We start from the raw sequence: 18,964 nt of genomic DNA, 5'->3' as shown, positions 1-18,964 counted from the left end.
CTCTGGTGGGAAAGACTTTAAAACAAAACTTACAACAGTTACTTTTCTCAACAACTGAAATTTAGAATAGTGTGATTAAGAAAAATATGTGAACTGTTTGCAATTTCAAATTAATATTGAGATGCACAGGTTTAGAATTTTCTACAGTGAAAACTTTTCGGAACTTCAGTGTTCAGAAAAGTATACAAAAGCTTGACGTTAAGAACGTATCCAATGAGCGAGAAAAGCGAGCATCGGATAGCAAAGCAATCCGAAATGAACTGCAAAAGCAGTTCTGGGAGTTGGCGAGCGGCAGCGAGCAGGGGGCGTAGCCTCCTAGTATTTACTAATCATCTAAAGACCTTGTTGGACTTTGTGGTAAAGACTGTTGCTGACGTTAAAATCAACTTTCAGTGCTATATATGTTGTTGAACAATAAGAGTCATGCAACTAACGTTTGTAACTAAAAAAATGTGGTTTCAATAGTTTAAAAATTTTTTTTTAATCGTAGATCATTCATGTGTGCTAACAAGGAATTAATTAACTTCAATGTGGATAAATAAAAAATTACTTAAATGCAAAAAAATGCAATTAAAATTACAAATTATAAAATTACCCCAGTAGATTTTTCCATTTCCGGATTTATATTTTGACCCATATACACATTTTGGCTGCATTTGTCCTCCATTTGGATAGTAATCAATATCTGAAATAGGCTGTAAATACCCATATCCTGAAAAATTGAAATTTAACAACTTAAAAAAATATTAACCGCTAAGAAATTAGAAAATTCGTCATATAATGCAAAACATTAAACGAAAAAGAACTTACAATGTTTTTTTCAATGAATCTCCTGCTTATTTTTATAACTTTTTATACTTTTTTCTTAAATTTTTATAAAATTAAATTTATGAAAACTAATTATGAATTTAACAAAAATACTTTATTATTATTTTTTTTTCATTTTTCTATTTCAATTATGTGCGAAGAAGCTTGTACGAAAATTTTCCTATGGAAAAAAAACACATTTAATATTGAAGGAATTTTTTTTAAATTTATGATGTTCGTAAAAAAAATATATAAACTTAAAATTATTATTTCAGTAAAATAAGCTGAAACGACACCTTCAAAATCTAAAACTAAGCATTAATTAATTGTTTTTTGTTTGTCTAAAGTCATTTGAGAGAAAATGTTAATTTAAAAGCAAAGCAATAGATGTTAAATGACGCAAAATACACGTATTTAACAGATAAAAGAAAAACAATCACTGGTGAAAAAAAGCGTTAATATCTAAATATTGACCCCACCACCAAATTATTTGAGAGAGCAGAAATTTTTGAGTTACATATAGCGTCACTTTAAATTTAATAATGTAATTTAAAAGCATCATTTAATGTTGAAAACTTATTTCAAATGCATAAATTTTATTAAAAAAGATAAAAAGTGCTTGAAAAATTTTTTTTTACCTAATAAGCTATAGTTTTCAATTGCTATAGGAACTCTTGTAGGTTTCTAAACATCGAAACTAAAAAAATATATATTAATTCTTCACATTATTAGTTTGACTTAAGTTGTGAAGCTACGAGTTATAATTGAATTGCATGTTTCATGACCTCAAAACACAATTATTTATAAAATTAATCTTCCTCAAAATTCAGCATTTATTGTCTACGCCAGTGCTTTCCAAACTTTTTGTACCTGCGCCCCCCTCTTTGGAAAAAAAATTTGTTGTGCCCCCCTTAATTTTTCTAACAATCCAATTTCATAAACACTCATCTGATATTTTAATTTATTTAATGGGCTGCAAAATAATATACAATATTATGTATAAAAATACATAAAAAATAATTATCTATTTTAAGAAATAATAATATAATGTAATAAAAACAAATCTTACAAAAGTACAAAAAATAGAATTCAACATTAATACAACATTATAAAAATTTAATGTGAAGGGTGAGCTTGTTTTTCAGCACAAATTTTGTCAAACCGTGGTATCATTGAAGATATCGCGGTTCTCAGTTCCTTTTCAATCTTTAAGCAAGATCGATACTTTGTCTTTAAGACAGCTACTGCAGAAAACCCAGTTTCACATAAGTAAGATGTTACAAAGGGCAATAAAATTTCTAAAGCTTTATTTGTTAAAGTAGGAAACTCGTCCTTTACTCGTAACCAAAACGTGACAATATTATTTTCGTGTTGAAACATCTGCTTTAATGTGCTGTCACTAGATAAGTCAATTATCATTTCCTGCTCTGCTGTCGTAAGGCCAAAATCATCATATTTTTCAATCACAAACGGGTTTCTAATCCATTCATATTTGGACATGTCAAGATCTTTAAAGTAAAACGAGAATTGCTCCCTTAAACTGGTCAAGTGTTTATTAATAAGAACTTTACTTTCTTCTATTTCATCTGCAAGACAGGTAATTTTAAAAGTGGGAAACATGTCGAAGTTATTATTTTTCAAACTTATTATCCACAGTTCCAATTTTCTCATAAATGCAGTAACCCTGTCTTTCTGGACAAAAGCATGAATTTGAGGCCCTTGCATTGATTTATTTAATGTACTGAGTCTTTGAAAAATATCCACTAAATACGCAAGTTTTACAAGGAATTTCGTGTCATAAAACAAGTTTGTTTCATCTCTATTATTATCAGTAAGGAATATGGCGATCTCTTCTTTTAGCTCAAACATCCTTTGAAGTACTTTGGAATGAGAAAGCCAGCGTGCCTCACAATAATATAGAAGTGATGTATATTCTGAACCCATGTCATTACACAGTTTTGCGAAAAGCCTTCCTCTTAATGGGCTATTTTTGATAAAATTTACAACTCTTATAATAACTTGAAATATAGTAAATCTTCACCCATATCTCTTGAAACAAGTGATTGTCTATGAATGATGCAATGCGTCCAACTTGCCCGAGGAGCCACCTTTCGAACTAGTGCCTGTAGACCAGCGCCCCACAGTTTGGAACACACTGGTCTACGCCGTACGTCTGTATAATTTGTCTGTAGCAATTATTGCAAGCTCCGAAATAACCGAAGAAGTTTTCAGTGAACAGAATTCTTTGAGTTATGTGTAACGCAACTTTAAATATAATAATATTAATAATAAAAATATTATTAAAAACTCATTTCAAATGCATTAATTTAGTCAAAAAAATTAATAACTTAAAAAAAAAATTCTTTAAAGAAGCTAAAGTTGCCAATTATTGTAGCAACTCTTATAGATTTCTAAACATCGGAACTAAAAAAATATTAATTATTATCATTCGTATCTTGATTTAAATGTAAAGCTGCAAGTCATAAGTGAATTTCATCGAAACACAATTATTTAATAAAATTAATCTTCCTCTAAAAATAAGCATTTATAGTGCGTAATGGCTGTAAGTTACTGAAATAACAGAAGAAGATTTTTCAGTGAACCGAATGCTTTGAGATATGAATAATGTCCCTTGAAAAAATAATATCGGTAGAAAGAAATAACGTATTTAATGTTGAAAGTGGCATTTTTATATTATTTAATTTCGTATCACAAACAAATTTTTTAAACAGAACTGCTCTTATAAAATAAGAGTCCGTTGAGGGATGTTTTTGAAGGTATTTAATAATCAATTTTGAAACATCCAAAAAAAAAATTTGGATCTATTTTTTTTAAATAAAAATAGGGAAAAAAATCTATTTAATTAATTTAAAAAAATTCCAAACACAATATTCAGCTTTTAGAGCCACAACTACTTTTCTTACGTGAAAAATAATTAAGCTGAGAGGCTCTGATTTATTCAGAGATTATATAATATTGAATTTGGGGGGAGGGAGGTGCTGCATATGCACTTAATTAAAAATCATAAGTTTGTGGATCGGGGGGTGTCAAAGAATATAGAAAGAAGAAGTTCAGCTCTTCGAATACTTACAAAAGAAGCAACATACTGAGATATAGCAGAACATCATATATACTAAGATCCAGCGCATCAGCATAAGAATCAACGTGACAGTCAGGTAGTATGTCACCTGTCAACAGTGGCGGATCCAGCTCGCGGGGATCATGCCCCCCCCCAAAAAGAAACTTTTTTTTTAAAAATAAAAATATTAATTTTTTAAATAGTTTAAAAAAGAAATAAATAAAATATTTTAAAAATTATTTAAAGGGGCAAATACACCTAGGTAGGTCGATCTTTCCAAGATTATTAATGCCTGTGACATCGATTTGTACCCATCAATTAATATGTTGTTAAGAATTTTAATAACTCTGCCAGTTAGTGCAGCGACAGCTGAACGTTCCTTTTCAACTCTTCGACATCTCAAATGTTGGCTTAGAGCAACTCAAAATCAAGAACGATTAAATGGACTCGCATTATTGAACATTCCCTGAGAAATTGATTTGGATGTTGAAAAAATCATTGACAGATTTGCCAAAGTTTCTAAAAAACGCATTACATTTATTATTTAAAAATTCTGAATACTTGAAATGTTTATGTATCGTTCTATTGTTCGTTATGAAAAAAAAAATGCGAAGTGCATTAAAAACCTCAGGTTTTTTTTTTTTTTCAAAAAAAAATATTTAAAAAAATTTCTTTTTATAAAAAATATTAATTGTGGGGGGATCTGAGTCTATGACCCCCCCCCCAAGAGAAATTTCTGGATCCGCCCCTGCCTGTCAACCGGTTGTTGGACAACATGTGTGGTTGCGTATGCTGTTTCCCACCATTTACCATTTTAATCCTTCTTTCTATCTCAAAATATGGTAGCAGATTTAATCAGCATGTATCATATAAATGCATTCTGAAAAAAATATCTTAATTAATAGTACAGTACTGCTTATAAATAGTGCCAAATGTAAAAAAAAGTCAACAAAAAAATAAAAAGAGTAAACGTTTCATTCCTTCCTCGCCCCAGTAATTGTTGGGACTAGAAAAGGGTGAAAACTTGTTTCAAAAACCTCTGCTGCTGTTCTCCTAAATGTTGTTTCTTCCTTTTTGCGAAGGGACCAGACCAAGACTTATGGGACTGGTTTACATTATGTCTGTCGGAGCTAGCCCTCTTCCCCTAGGTCTATTTTTTATGGATGTTTTGCGTTAATAGTTAAATAAGATGGTAACGAGGGGGTGGGGGATGTTGCGCAAACAATTAACAAAGAAATCACAAGTTGGTGAAGTAGGTCAGGGTGGCAGGGAATAGTTTATACGGAATATAGTAATACCTTTTCCTGCTGTAAAAGCACCATTGGTATGAATTGATTCCACAAAATCTGCGTCGGTATTCGAAGGTTGCAAGTATTCTGGAAGTGACGTAAACAAAGGAGCGGCAGCATCTAGATCTGAAAAAAAAATCTAATAACTAGCAATTGCGAGTGAAAATAGTTAAATATTTTCCTTTTTCTGTCATGCATAAAAAAAGAAAGAAAAAAGAGAAAAAGAAAAAAATTTAAGCTTAGTTTTGTGGTGTTGTTTGAGATGTAAATATTTTATGGAGTGCAAATGATCAAACGTTTAGATTCGGAGCATCAACATATCGTAGCATAATTGTATTATCCTACTCTTCGTGAACAGTCGCTGTCATTTTATATTGCACCAGGCTAATTGGAAAAGTTTTCGGTAATATTTAATCAGCTTCACAATTTTTAGACTTATTGCAGGAAATCCAAATATTTTTTTCTTAATTAAATGGAACAAATATTATTCATTACTTAGCTTGGTTTATTTCAGGCAATTTGTAAAAAGTCCAGCATATTGAGGCTTTATACTAAATTGCTTTTTTTCTCAGATTTATTTCAATAAGCCAAAGCGAATACAGTCAAATTGCGTAATTATTCGATTACTTCCTAATAAAACTAAAAACATATAGGCTAATGCAAAATACTAAAAATACAGACTGATGAAAATACTGAAAACTACCAATTAGCCTAGTCAATTTACCGATTATCCTATACCAATTAGCCTAGAATATAGAAAAATGCTGGAGGTATTTGTAGGGAATTGAATTTTCCAATATGTCTACGATCATACATTGCATTATATTTTGTTCTAAAGTAAAATACCAAAAATATTTGCTTCAGTCACATACAACTACAGCATATTTAATTATATGTATAGCAGCATATATAATAATACTACAGCATATACAATTATTTATCTTTTGGTCTTTAACTTTAATGGCGAGCATATAGTTATGTATTTCGTTTATCTATATATTTCATTGTTTACTTAGTTACATGAGCTTAATTAAATTAGATTTAAAAAGCAGTTTTGAGATAGGCTGAGCAGCATTAAGTACAGTTTTTATTTGAATTAAAAAAAAAACTATTCCCATGATATACAGTTCAACTGCTGAAGATCAATACTGAGGGATTTTTGCAGAATAATTATACTGATGAAAAAGTAATTCATTAAATGAAATCCATTTTATACAAGATGAAGGCTAAATAAAAAAAATCCGCTTGTTTAAAAATAACCGCTATCGTTTCGCAATGACTGATTGGAAAAGTTACAAGCATTTTTCTTATCAGCTACGACGTATTTTCTGCTTTTTAGCAGAGAGGCATAAAAATTTTAGGATAACAATAAAATATATCATTCATTTTCTAGTCAGTATGACTTATTTCGGGCAGTTTCTAATGAGTCTAAGGTAGTGGTGGCTAATTGTAAATATAAAAGGTTTACTGCAGCAAGCCTATGCAAATTCAGTCGTGTTCTCAGAAACTTGCTTGTTAAAATATGTTTCCCCTTCAAAAACAAAACACCTTGCAACAAACGGAAAATCTGTGGGTAAAACAAAACACTGAAAATAACTAAAGGGGATATCACACGATGAAAATTATCGGCACCGAAACCGTAAGCGCAATCGCATCTTTTTTTTTAGTCGTATGCCTGTTTAGGCAGTGGGATTGCGATTGTTCCTGTTTTTCAGAGGCGCCATCTATGGCCAGGAATTCGACTTCCACCACGCCATTCACACAACCACAACCCGTTTATAGGGCGGGTCATATCACACACATTCACACACAAAGGAGAAAGGACACAGAACACACACAGAGAGAAAGAAACATCCATGCCTTGCCCGGGATTCGAACCCAGGACCTTTCTGATGCAAGGGCAGTTCCCTGCCCCCTACACAGGCCGATCGGCATCGCCTCTTCTACTTTCACCAAAAATTGCTCGAAAATCCTCGTGCCCGAAATATCAGCAACTGTGCTTCTCTCCGCTAAGATAAAAATTGCCTATAAATAAGAGAAACTCATACTTGGATCAATCGAGCCGTTTGCTTTTTATGACGTTTCAATTCTATGTGATGCCGCTTACAAATGTCAATGAAAATGGCCGTGACGTTGATCGGATGAAATTTTGAGTTAATACATTCAATTAATTAAGTTAATACATAAAATTAAACGGATATCAACTCTAGAGCGTCTGTAATTCCCTTTTCTTTCCTTTAGAAACATCGTTGCGATAATAGCATCACATGAAAAAATAATAGTATTAGCTAAAAGTTAAGATAAGTAACAAAAATTAGTAACCCTATTATGAGCAATCGTTCGGGCAATTAAACAACCCTATCGGCAACTCCGAACGGCGAAATTGCGTTAAAGGTTGAGGATAGAGTGGATGATGATTACTGGCGGGCATTTTTGGAGCTTTTATCTTGGTTGCGCTTATAGCTCGCTTATTGTAGATTGAAAGATGGGATGAAGCTTATATAAGATGAATATCTTTAAGGAATTTGATTAATGATTGTAGTCTGTTGTTGTCAGAAGTGTCCATCAGAAATGCAAAGGACAGAGCTCCGACGCCAACTTGTTTTCGGAGTACAGAGCGCTGTTGACTCAAAAGTGGGCATATGAGTATTATATGGACAATATCTGCGGGAGCACCGCATCTACATTTATTGATAGAGTGGAGGTTACGTTTACGGTTGCTTTTATTTTTCTCTCGTGTGATATCCGCGTATTACGTTTTGTAAATTACATTCAGTAACCTTAGTTACGATGGTCAATGGCTCAGTGGTACTTACATGTAATGCGTCCTAAATTGCAGATATATTTTGCGGCAAAGTGGCACACTGCAGCTCCTAAACTGTGAGATATCAGATGGATTTTGTTTGCATCAGCTCCTCCGTGTACCTTACATAAACAATATTAAGTTCTTAAAACTACTGCCTTGGAAAATTTTAAGTTAAAGAATAATGTATGTTCAGAATATTGCTTGCAAGAATGAATCAAGTTTGTTACAAGGTTTTTGAGCAAGTATATTATTAGAAATAAGCTTCTTATTCAATGTGGGACGCTGAGCTTCCTCAAATGTTTCTTCCAAAACAATAGTTGCTAAATTACAGTCAATTTGGTTTTTAATCTTAATGCATCCACAATCACTCAAAACCCTCAGAAAAGATATTATTATTTCTCTGAGAGTGCTAATTATTAAGTTAATTTTAATTTTAAAACAAAATGCTTACTTTCGTTTTTAGCTAAAACGGAAGGTCTCGGGATTTTGCATCCACCGTTTGTTTACCATCGCAGTGCGTTGAAAGCTATTGAGTTTTAACTTTCGTTTGAATTTTCGTAATTACATCCGAATGTTTCAGATTGCATTAAATTCATTGAATTGTGCCAATTTGATTCATTAAATTATGCCTTAATGTTGTTTAATATGAACGTGGGCTTGATATAAGAAATGTTTACATCATCAACTTCAATGTTACCCTCTGAAATATTGTTGATAGATGACGAAATGTTTTTAGTTATGAATATTTGAGATTTTTTAAATTAATGAACGTATAAGAATGAGTTATGAGTAGCATATTATTTATTCATATGATGCTTCGTAAATGCAAAATAATTTTTATTCTTTCATTTTTTAAACCATATTATGTTTATTTTCAAGGAATATTTTAGATTTTTTTTTATCAAATATTTGTTTTTATGACTAAACTCCCTGTTTAAAATAAATATTGAATAAAGTTTAGAATTGTTGTAGACATTAAAAGAGCACAAATCTAAAGTTATTGATTTTTTAAAATTTGTTCTAGCTTGAATTTAAAGCAAGAATTTATCTTTAGACTGAAGACTTTTTAAAAAAAGCTGTAATCTCAGTAAATCTTTTGATACTTATTTTAAAAAACAGAAGATAGAAATAAAATATTGGTTTTACTGTTCTAAATACATTCAACATTATAAAGCCCAAAATTATAATTAACATTATGCAGAATAGCAACAAAAAATATTTTTTATAATTAAAATACTATTTTGGAGTAAAAGAAGTGGAAGAAATTTATGTACTTCAGTAAAATTTATTACATTTATTTTGATAGCATTAATCTATACCAGCAATTTCCATTTTTTTCTTTTTGCAACGAAACCCAAAATAATAATCTTTCTTTCAACGGATCTCCGACTTCATAAGTAAACTTTTTAAGTTGTAACCTATAAATAACTATTTTTAAGTATTTAATTGCAGGTAAGTAGATTTTTAATTGTTTTATTATTAATTATCTTAAATTATGTTTTATGTCCGACAGTTGAATTTAAAGACCTTGTGCTGTATCTAGTCCAGTTACGAATTTGATTTTGGTGGGTATACATAAGTTAAAAATGATTAAAATAAGGCAAATTATGGTTTAATGAAAAATAAAATCTTAAAAGAACTGCTTGCAAACGTTAAAAAAAATTATTAGGGAAACATATTCCCTTAGCAAAGATATTGGTTGTTTTATTTTGATTTGAAAAACGTTATATGAAATAGTAACGCAATATTTTATAAAGGTTTGTTCGTTTCATAATTTGCTCAAGATATTGTTATTAGAAATACTATATTTTCTTTTGAAAACACCGTTTCTATTTTTTCGGCACTTTACTTGAAATAATTTCATAAAGGCAACTGTAAGATTAAATAAATTATGAATGTAGTGGATTTAAATATAACCTGATAGTGGATTTAAATATAACCTGAGGTTTCAAAACTCATTACTGGTTATAAAAATTACTAACTCGTAAAGCCCCTTTAACTTTATCATGGAGCCCTAGGGTTCCATGGAACACCATTTGGAAATAAAGGATCCAATCTATACTATAAGTGTATTAAAATCAAGAATATACATTTATTTAAATCCCGCAGTAGACTGATCGTTAAGACACGGTTCCCAGCAGATCACCGAAGTCAAGCATCACCGGCTGCTGTCAGTGTGCGGGTGGGTGACCACTTGGATCAGTCTGCGTAGAGACCGAGGGTGTGCGGTATTGGTCCTCGTTAAACTGTTCTACCGAAAAGTGCTCGACTTCGCGTGCAGGTCGTCGGGCTACCGAAGCGGGGGTGCCATCCCCTCTGCAGAGGATCAAAATTGTAATGGCATGTCTCCGGATCATCCTCAGGGATGTTTCCCAGACCGTCGCCAAAAGTCCTTTGTGCAGCTCTAGTGCGACGTAAATGAAACACAAAACAACAACAACAACATTTATTTCATTCCAAATATAATTTAAAAATTACCCGTCGTAAGTAATAAGAACATCAAGCTTGTTTATGAATTGACTTTTAAGTCAACCGAGATACTTGGAATTTTTCACTTCTTTTCCCTTTTTTGTTAAAAAAAATACTTTACTTTAACTTTTTTTGAGAATTCTTCTTTATCAAAAACACATAAAGAATTTGTTATTTGAGGAAATGGAGAGTAATAAACAGCAGTAACCTAACCTTGTCAATGCTATATTCCAGAAACAGGGATTAAATTTTTTAAATACATATGAAACTAATTTTAAGCTATAACGGAATTCCCATTCACTCAAATAATAAAAAATTTGAGTGTAAGTGTCAACAATCAACAACATTGTCGATTTAATGAACAATAAAAAAGTGAATTAGAAATTATTTTCGTTATATATATATATCGACCCAATTTTGAGTTTACGAAAACTAATGTTTAACTTCGTAGACTTGTATTTTTGAAGAAAATCTAGCAGACAAGAGAATTCCTGGATAAAGCATCCAGACAAACTAATCTTCGTGGAGGAATTTTTGATGGAACTAACCCGCATTTGATTTACATGGAGAGGAGAACCTTAAAAACCTCCTACCGCTAGCCTGATGGCAAGGGGTTGCAACAACTTATCCGTCTACCACTGAGGATATTTTACGTCAGCACTGTGGTCGGTGCGAGGCAGGCACGGAATTTGTTTCGACCAGTCATTACTGGGAATCGAACCCGGAACACCTCATTGGGAGGCTAGTACTTTATCTTCTAAGCCTCTACAAATCGCACAATTGGCTGTTGGCGGTGGTCTGGGAAACATCTCTGAGTATGATCCGAAGACTTGCCATCACAATTTGCAGAGGGTATAGCTACCCCGCTTTGGTAACCAACCAACCTGGCCATAAAGTCAAGCACTTCACGGTAGAACAGTTTAACTAGGGCCGTTCCGCGCATCATCGGTCTCTTAGCAAGCTGATCAAAGTAATCATCCACACGCTCACTAACTGCAGCCTATGAGGCTTGACTTTGGTGATTTGTGTCTTGCGATCACAGTGGAATTCAGATTTACAGATTAAAAAATCAGATTAGTTAAAAAAAGTTAGTAAAATTTTAAGTTAAAAGTTTAATATTGTCTATTGCGATTTCTTATATAGCTAAAGAACATATATATTTAAGTTAACAGGAATTATTATTCTTCGAATGAAAATTCTTTCCATGATTGGTCTGTATTCTTTCCATCATTCTATCAAGTCGGCTTCGAACAACGGCATCACGTCAAATGATAATTGAGAACAGTTAGTCTTTTTTTTTAAGGGATAAACTTCTAGAGACATGTTTTACTGAATCTTATAAATAATATTATCAGGAAAGGCAACAATTAATAATGAGTAAAAAATAGAAATTGTATGAGAATTGAGATAAAAATGTAATTGAATATTTTAACTCTATTAATTATGTCCGTATATTCCTTGCAGATTTGTTCATGATTTCGTAGTGATAATACCGATTTATTGATTATTTGGATTTTTACTTTTTTTTATCCAGAAAAATTTATTTAATACTAGCTGAATACCGAACAGCTAGTATTAAATAAGTTTTATATTCTTTTACTTACCTGAAGAAAGTGTAACCACGAAGAAAACTTAATTCCCACAGTAAAGCTATAAGTTGCTGCAATACCATAATTTGCAGGTCTGCTGCTTGTATAGTCATGGGTATTGGAGTAAGCTGTCCAATTAAGCATAACCACATTGTAGTCATCAGCTTGTAAGAGCTTGTCTTTAAGATCCTAAATTAAAAAGATAAAATATTCCAGGGGAAACAATTTGTTAAAATTCTTTTTAAGATAATACGATAAAAGAATATCAGTAAAAAAGTTTAGATGATTGCTAAAAAAATTCATAACAAAGCAACAAATATTTTCCTCTAATTGCATTATTTAAAAGAGCAATTTGTCGGTTTATTTTGTGAATGATTTTAATAATTATAAGAGCTTGCCTTTAGCTACAGATCAAACACAACTACATTAAAGTTATCAGCTTGTAAGAACTTGCCTTTACCATCCTGAATTTAAAAGATAAGATATTCCAGGGGACGATCAGACGATCTCATGGACCCTCTTCATATGAATCAAATTTAGATCTTTGCACCTAATTAACATCTCTCGGGGTTGCATAGCGACCGCCTGCCCTGCCACAAACAGCTAATTGCTCTTAATGCTTTCTTTTAATTCTACTCATTTCACTTCATTGCTATTTATTTGTTTTTAACTTTGGAACCTTTTTGGTTCAATGATATTTTTATATTTTAATATTCAGGAAGCCTGTTGGTTCAATTTCTATGTTTTCAATGTTTTATTACGTTTAAATTGCCTTTGCTTGTTTAATTTACCTTTTGATCCAATGTTTTAATGTTTACAATCTTTCACTTACCTGTTTACCCTCTTGGATCCAATGTTATATACTGTATTCTTTTTCAGATTGTTGTTGTTAGTAATATTCAAAGATACTTAAGAAATCATGTAATGCTATATCAAATTCGTCTCTATTCAAATCTAAGGCATACAAGTCATTGTCAACTAAAATTATAGGATGTCAACTAAAATTTAGGATAAGCATTAAATATTATTATATTTATTTATTATTCATTTATTTTGTTTTATTATTCATGTTTATCATTGTAAATTCTCATCTTCTTTTGTTTTCAAACTGGAAATTGTTTTGTATCCTTTTGTTGATCAATAAATTTTCACCCCGGATGCCCCCGCTAGGGGGCGGGACGGGGCTGAGCTTTGAATATTCCAGGGGAAAGCAGTTGTTAAAAATCATTTTAATCTAAATATTCACAGTGGAAAATTTGATACATTTGAGTTTTTTTTCCCACATTTTAATAGAAGTACTATTAGTATTGTTTTCTAACTATTCGGTTTATTGTTATAGTATTGTTTTCTAACTATGGTTTTGTTAAGATAATACGATAAGAGAAGATTAGTATAGAAGTTTAGATGATAGTTAAAAATATTAATAACAAAGCAGCAAATATTTTCCTCTCATTGCATTATTTAAATGAGCAATTCGTCGGTTCATTTTGCGAATGATTTTAATAATTATAAGAGCTTTACCACCCTAAGTTTAAAAGATAAGATATTCCAGGGAAAACAATTGTTAAAAATCATTTTTATCTAAATATTCACTGTGGAAAAAAGACATTGGATACATTTGAGTTTTTTTTCACATTTTAATCGAAGTACTAAACTATTGTTTTCTAACTATGGTTTTGTTAAGATAATACGATAAGAGAAGATTAGTATAGAAGTTTAGATGATAGTTGAAAATATTAATAACAAAGCAGCAAATATTTTCCTCTCATTGCATTATTTAAATGAGTTTTATCTAAATATTCACAGTGGAAAAAAGACATTGGATGCATTTGAGTTTTTTTTTTCACATTTTAATCGAAGTACTAAACTATTGATTTCTAACTATGGTTTTGTTAAGATAATACGATAAAAGAAGATTACAGAAGTTTAGATGATAGTTAAAAATATTAATAACAAAGCAACAAATATTTTCCTCTCATTGCATTATTTAAATGAGCAATTAGTCGGTTCATTTTGCGAATGATTTTAATAATTATAAGAACTTTACCACCCTAAGTTTAAACGATAAGATATTCCAGGGAAAACAATTGTTAAAAATCATTTTTATCTAAATATTCACAGTGGAAAAAAGACATTGGATACATTTGAGTTTTTTTCACATTTTAATCGAAGTACTAAACTATTGTTTTCTAACTATGGTTTTGTTAAGATAATACGATAAAAGAAGATTAGTATAGAAGTTTAGATGATAGTTAAAAATATTAATAACAAAGCAACAAATATTTTTCTCTCATTGCATTATTTAAAATAGCAATTAGTCGGTTTATTTGGTGGATTATTTTACTAATTATGCGAAACACATACGGCGAGGAAAAATAAACGGTTTACTCTTACATTTTTAATCTAATGATCAGCTTTTCTTAAACTATAAGATCTCGTATATAACTAAATAATTACACTCTCAGAAATAAAACTTCCCCTTTTAACGATTCAGCAAACATAGAGCTGTATTTCTATTAGCATTTTGTCACAAAATCACACGATTTCTGACAAAACGCGAAGTCTCAAATGGGTGACGAAAATGTTTCCTCAACTCGGAACTTCATAGCAAAGCATTGTGAGAGATTGTTAACTAGAATGACGAAACTAAAAGGAAGCCTAAACGATTGAAAATAAAGAGACGAAACAAACCAACGTATGGCAAGGCGTTGGCCTCGTACAAGAAAGATTTTAGATTCGAATCTCTTTTTGGGCATGTGTGCGTAATTTATCGCTCTGTTCTATCCGTCCTTCCTATGTTGTTTGGGCGATATTGATCCACCTTCAAGGTGCCTAAGATTAAATGATTTTTAGAAAAATTAGGTACATTATAGGCTGCGAGGTTTTCTTTGTTTTGCAAAAAAATAGATTGGCGAAATATTTCTTTAATTTTGTCGATATTTGTTTCCTCGGAGAAGTGACAATTATTATTTCGTCACTTTGACGGAATTTTTTCTCGGATCATATACCAGAGAACGGTGTCGTTAAAACCGACGAAAATTTCGTGAGATTTGAGCATCCGTATTTTATAGAGTTGTATAAATGATATTTACAGTTGTAATATGAGACCAGAAAAAGCCTACCAGTAGACCTAAATGACCATTAATGGAAAAATTATTTTATTTCTCTTAATATTTTTTTCTTCCAATTTCAACCTTGCAATTACTTACTTAGAAAAAATACTCTTAAATTATATTTTTAAAAGATTTATTTAATGAAATGTTTAGATAAAAATTTTATAAACATAACATGAATATTTGTATCAGAATTTCTCACTAAAGTGTTTGTACAATAAGTAGAAAAGTTATATCTCCCTGAATAGCTATTGCTCTAATGTTTGAATTTTCACATTCAAAATGTAAATTCTAACGATTCATAAGATTGAAATATAATATGAATTTTAGGCTTACTATTTAGCCTAACTGTTAATTATAGTAGGAAATCAAACACAAAAAAAGCACTTTCGCTGAGAGCTAACATTATTTTCAAACATATTTGCGTTCTTGACTATCAAAATATTAGGGGCCGTTTGGTTTAGCAGGGGTCCCCAACCCTATGCCCGCGGGCACCATGGCGCCCGTCGATCGATCTAGGTGCACCCGCTGCTTGTACCCAACGATAAAATATTTCAGTTTTCCATTTTCACAATAAATGCTATGCAAATTTTATGCTATGCAGATCGATACTGAGGTACGCTGGCTCAGTAAAGGTAAAGTACTTGAGAGGTTTCTACATTTAATTGGAGAAATCAAAAATTACCTTGTAGCCAAAAATCAAACATTTTTAGAACTAAGAGATCCTCTTTGACTCGCAGATTTGTCTTTCATAACGGACATAATGGAAAAACTAAATAATTTGAACTTGGAGCTGCAGGGAAAGGACAAACATAAAGCAAAAATGATAGAGGCTATAAACTCGTTCAGAGCTAAGCTAGTTTTGTGGATATCACATTTGAAAATGAAGTCTCTTGTGCATTTTCCAAACATGAAAAAAATGATAGGTGACAGTGAAATTGGCTTATTAACATTTGTCATCAACCTCCAATTGCTTCAAGATCAATTTAAAAAGCGCTTTCAACAATTTAATATCATCGAGCCTTTGATAACTTTTTTGTTAATCCTTTTACCAACCAAATAAACCGTAGTAGCAACATACATTTCAGAATTTCTTCAAGTAAAGCGAAAAGAATTGGAGATAGAAATTGTGGATCTTCAGAATGACATTATCCTCAAAACTATTATATCACATGAGAAATTCTGGAATATAGTTGAAGGAATAAATTCCATTCTTAAAAAGAGCATCATATTCTCCCAATTATATAGCGCTGGCCAGCGAAATGCTATGCCAAACACCACACTGACTGTATTTTATAAATAATTTTTATACTTCGTATGTTTTGAAAGCAATTTAGTAATCATTTATTTTACACAAGAATATTAATACTAATTATATTCATATGTTAAATTAATTTTTAAAAGTAAAATTTTTTGTGCACTATATGTAGTGTGTATTATTACCTATGCCTACCAACTATAAATTTATCTTGACAAAATAAATGGTGCCCGCCATTCGACCGATATTCTGGTATTTGCTCTTAGGTACAAAAATGTTGGGGTCCCCTGGTTTAGATTATAAGATCACAATAATATAGTTAGAAGCGTTGAAACTTTATACTCTTTACCAACAATTTCCGTTCTCTCCGCATTTCGTCATATCTCAGGAACTTTTCAAGTAAATCAGAAATATATTTCTCACAATTGTATAACTTATTAAAGATGATATTTTCATACGTATAATATTTTTTTAATGATCGAAAAATTTTAACTTAGAAATTAAGGCAAATTTTACATCATTTTAAACTATGCAATTTTAAAAGAGAAAATTGAAACGAAATCGGTCGAATAGTTATTAAGAGATCGAGAACTAATCACGCAGTCTTTGAAATTGTGTTACTCTAAAACTCTGAGTTACTCTAAGACTCTGAGTTATTTTATATAAATAAATAATAGTTTTAGCATATATAAATAATGCTGAAACTGACTTTTTTGATGTACTTTTTCTAAAAAAACTAATTATGATATCGCATTGAAATTTCTTGGAGATTTTTGGATTATATCAGTTATATGCTGAGATGTTTTAGCTTTAACAGGAACACATATAGAGTTATGAAAGATTTTTGCTCCAAAATGATGGAACTTTTTAAGAAAATAAAGTTTTTAGTTCATTTTTTTTAAACTTTCTGCTAAAGATATGTATAAACAGTTATCACATTGTGTAAACATGCGTATGTAGATATTCCGTGGAAAAAGAATGAGGCAAAATCATACTAAGAAAAGGTATGTCGAAAAAGTTCAGTTTTAGCATAATTGGTATACGCCGTACCGACTCCCCTTAAAATTGTATAATTTAAAATAAATAAAAATTTTGTTTATCCTACAATTCAAAATTTTAGACCATTTTGAGTAAAATATAATAATAAATAAGCATATTTTTTTGCATGGAAAAATAGTTTTTATAATTATGCTCAAAACTTTTTCATACGCTTAAAAATTTCTCCATTCTGAAATTCGAAAAATATGTTTGCACACAATAATGAATGCTATTGCCTCAAATCCACTCACCCTTATTGCGATGGTGAGCTATAAATGGTTGTAAAATAACGCATATTTATCAGAAACTATAGAGTAGTGTAAAAGTTAGTTAGCAAAAAAATTGCCGTTTCCATGTCAGTTAACACTATATGGATGGGTGGTCTAATGTAAACAATTCCCTTAACTTTACACGATCACCCATCCATACCATAACCAGTTTTTGTATGTTGAATTGTACGAGTAAAATGTTTTTATGTTCAGTGTTAAAACCATGAGAATCTTCTATCCAAAATACAAAGATTATTTTTTTAAAGAAGTTATCAAAGCTGCCTTACTAAGAAATAAAGCAAAGCTAGATAAGGATGTTATAACAAATAATGCACTTACAAACATTGGGTAACATTCCTCTAACTTGGGTATCCACGAATGAACTATAATTGCCGTTTTAACTTTCGGATTAAAATTGCACATTCGGTAAGCTTTTTCTGTTGGCTGAAGGTCGCAAGCATCTTTAGCATTAGATCTGGTGTAAAGCATGTACTTCAACTTCGGATCTGCTCTACCAAAAAGGTAATGGATTGGACGGGAAAAACTACCGCAACTGAGTTTATCTATCCTGACTTGACAAAAACCTGTTTGAAGCAATATAAAATTCAAAAATGCAATAATGATAATTATATTCATTCACAGAAAAACCGTTCTATAACGAACTACAATTGATACCTTTAACCTTGGCGAACAAAGAGCACTTAGAACTTAGGTATTCTTTGGCCAAGCCTTTAACCATAATGCCGTTCGATTGCGTTCTATTTTAATCTATCTATCTATATACATAATAATAAACGAGGCTGCGTGTGTGTCTGTAATCATAATATATCGCCCCAGAAGCCTCACCCAGGCACGAAACTCGGCACATAATTGTGTTTTGACATAATGAAGAAGTATTTTTTTTCTTTTTTCAAAAATTTGGATTAGTTTTTTAGTTATCAGTCATTTTGTAAGAAAATCTATGCTTTTTCGTCTTCAAACAGACATAATGCATATACTTTTCTCCACTCTTATAAATGCATGCTAATGCGAACCTTATAATTGAAATATTAATTTTCGACAACTTAAACCAATAATATACGAAGGAATTAATAATTTAATTGTAAGGTTTTCATTAATTTACATTTATCAGAGTGGGGAAAAGTTTAACTTTTGTATTAAAAATGTGGCAACATATTCGATACGTAAATAGAACGCTTCGCTTTGATATATTTGTCACTGTTCATAATTCGCGATCGCAACGCTCG

The 18,964-nt window shown here is 31.1% G+C and overlaps 1 protein-coding gene across 2 annotated transcripts in view; it reads right to left on the bottom strand.

Annotated features, from left to right (window-relative positions):
• The window catches only part of LOC107450358 (pancreatic triacylglycerol lipase-like), a 24,891-nt gene extending 6,586 nt beyond the window's left edge, over positions 1–18,305 (bottom strand). Inside the window, exons 1-5 of one of the 2 annotated variants that reach the window (XM_043056083.2) lie at positions 18,057–18,305; positions 12,055–12,228; positions 7,992–8,100; positions 5,185–5,301; positions 596–712 (exon numbers count right to left, since the gene is read on the bottom strand). In XM_043056083.2, coding sequence (XP_042912017.2) covers positions 596–712; positions 5,185–5,301; positions 7,992–8,100; positions 12,055–12,228; positions 18,057–18,206 — 667 coding nt within the window. In that variant the 5' untranslated portion in view covers positions 18,207–18,305. The remainder of the gene's footprint in view (positions 1–595; positions 713–5,184; positions 5,302–7,991; positions 8,101–12,054; positions 12,229–18,056) is intronic. The other variant, XM_071184597.1, reaches the window with a different exon arrangement.
• Positions 18,306–18,964: the final 659 nt, after the last annotated feature.

This window comes from Parasteatoda tepidariorum, chromosome 8 (genome assembly GCF_043381705.1).
Source record: "Parasteatoda tepidariorum isolate YZ-2023 chromosome 8, CAS_Ptep_4.0, whole genome shotgun sequence".
In the NCBI taxonomy this organism is placed as follows: Eukaryota; Metazoa; Arthropoda; class Arachnida; order Araneae; family Theridiidae; genus Parasteatoda; species Parasteatoda tepidariorum.
Note: the sequence above shows the minus strand (reverse complement) of the source record. Positions and strands in the feature narration are given on the sequence as shown.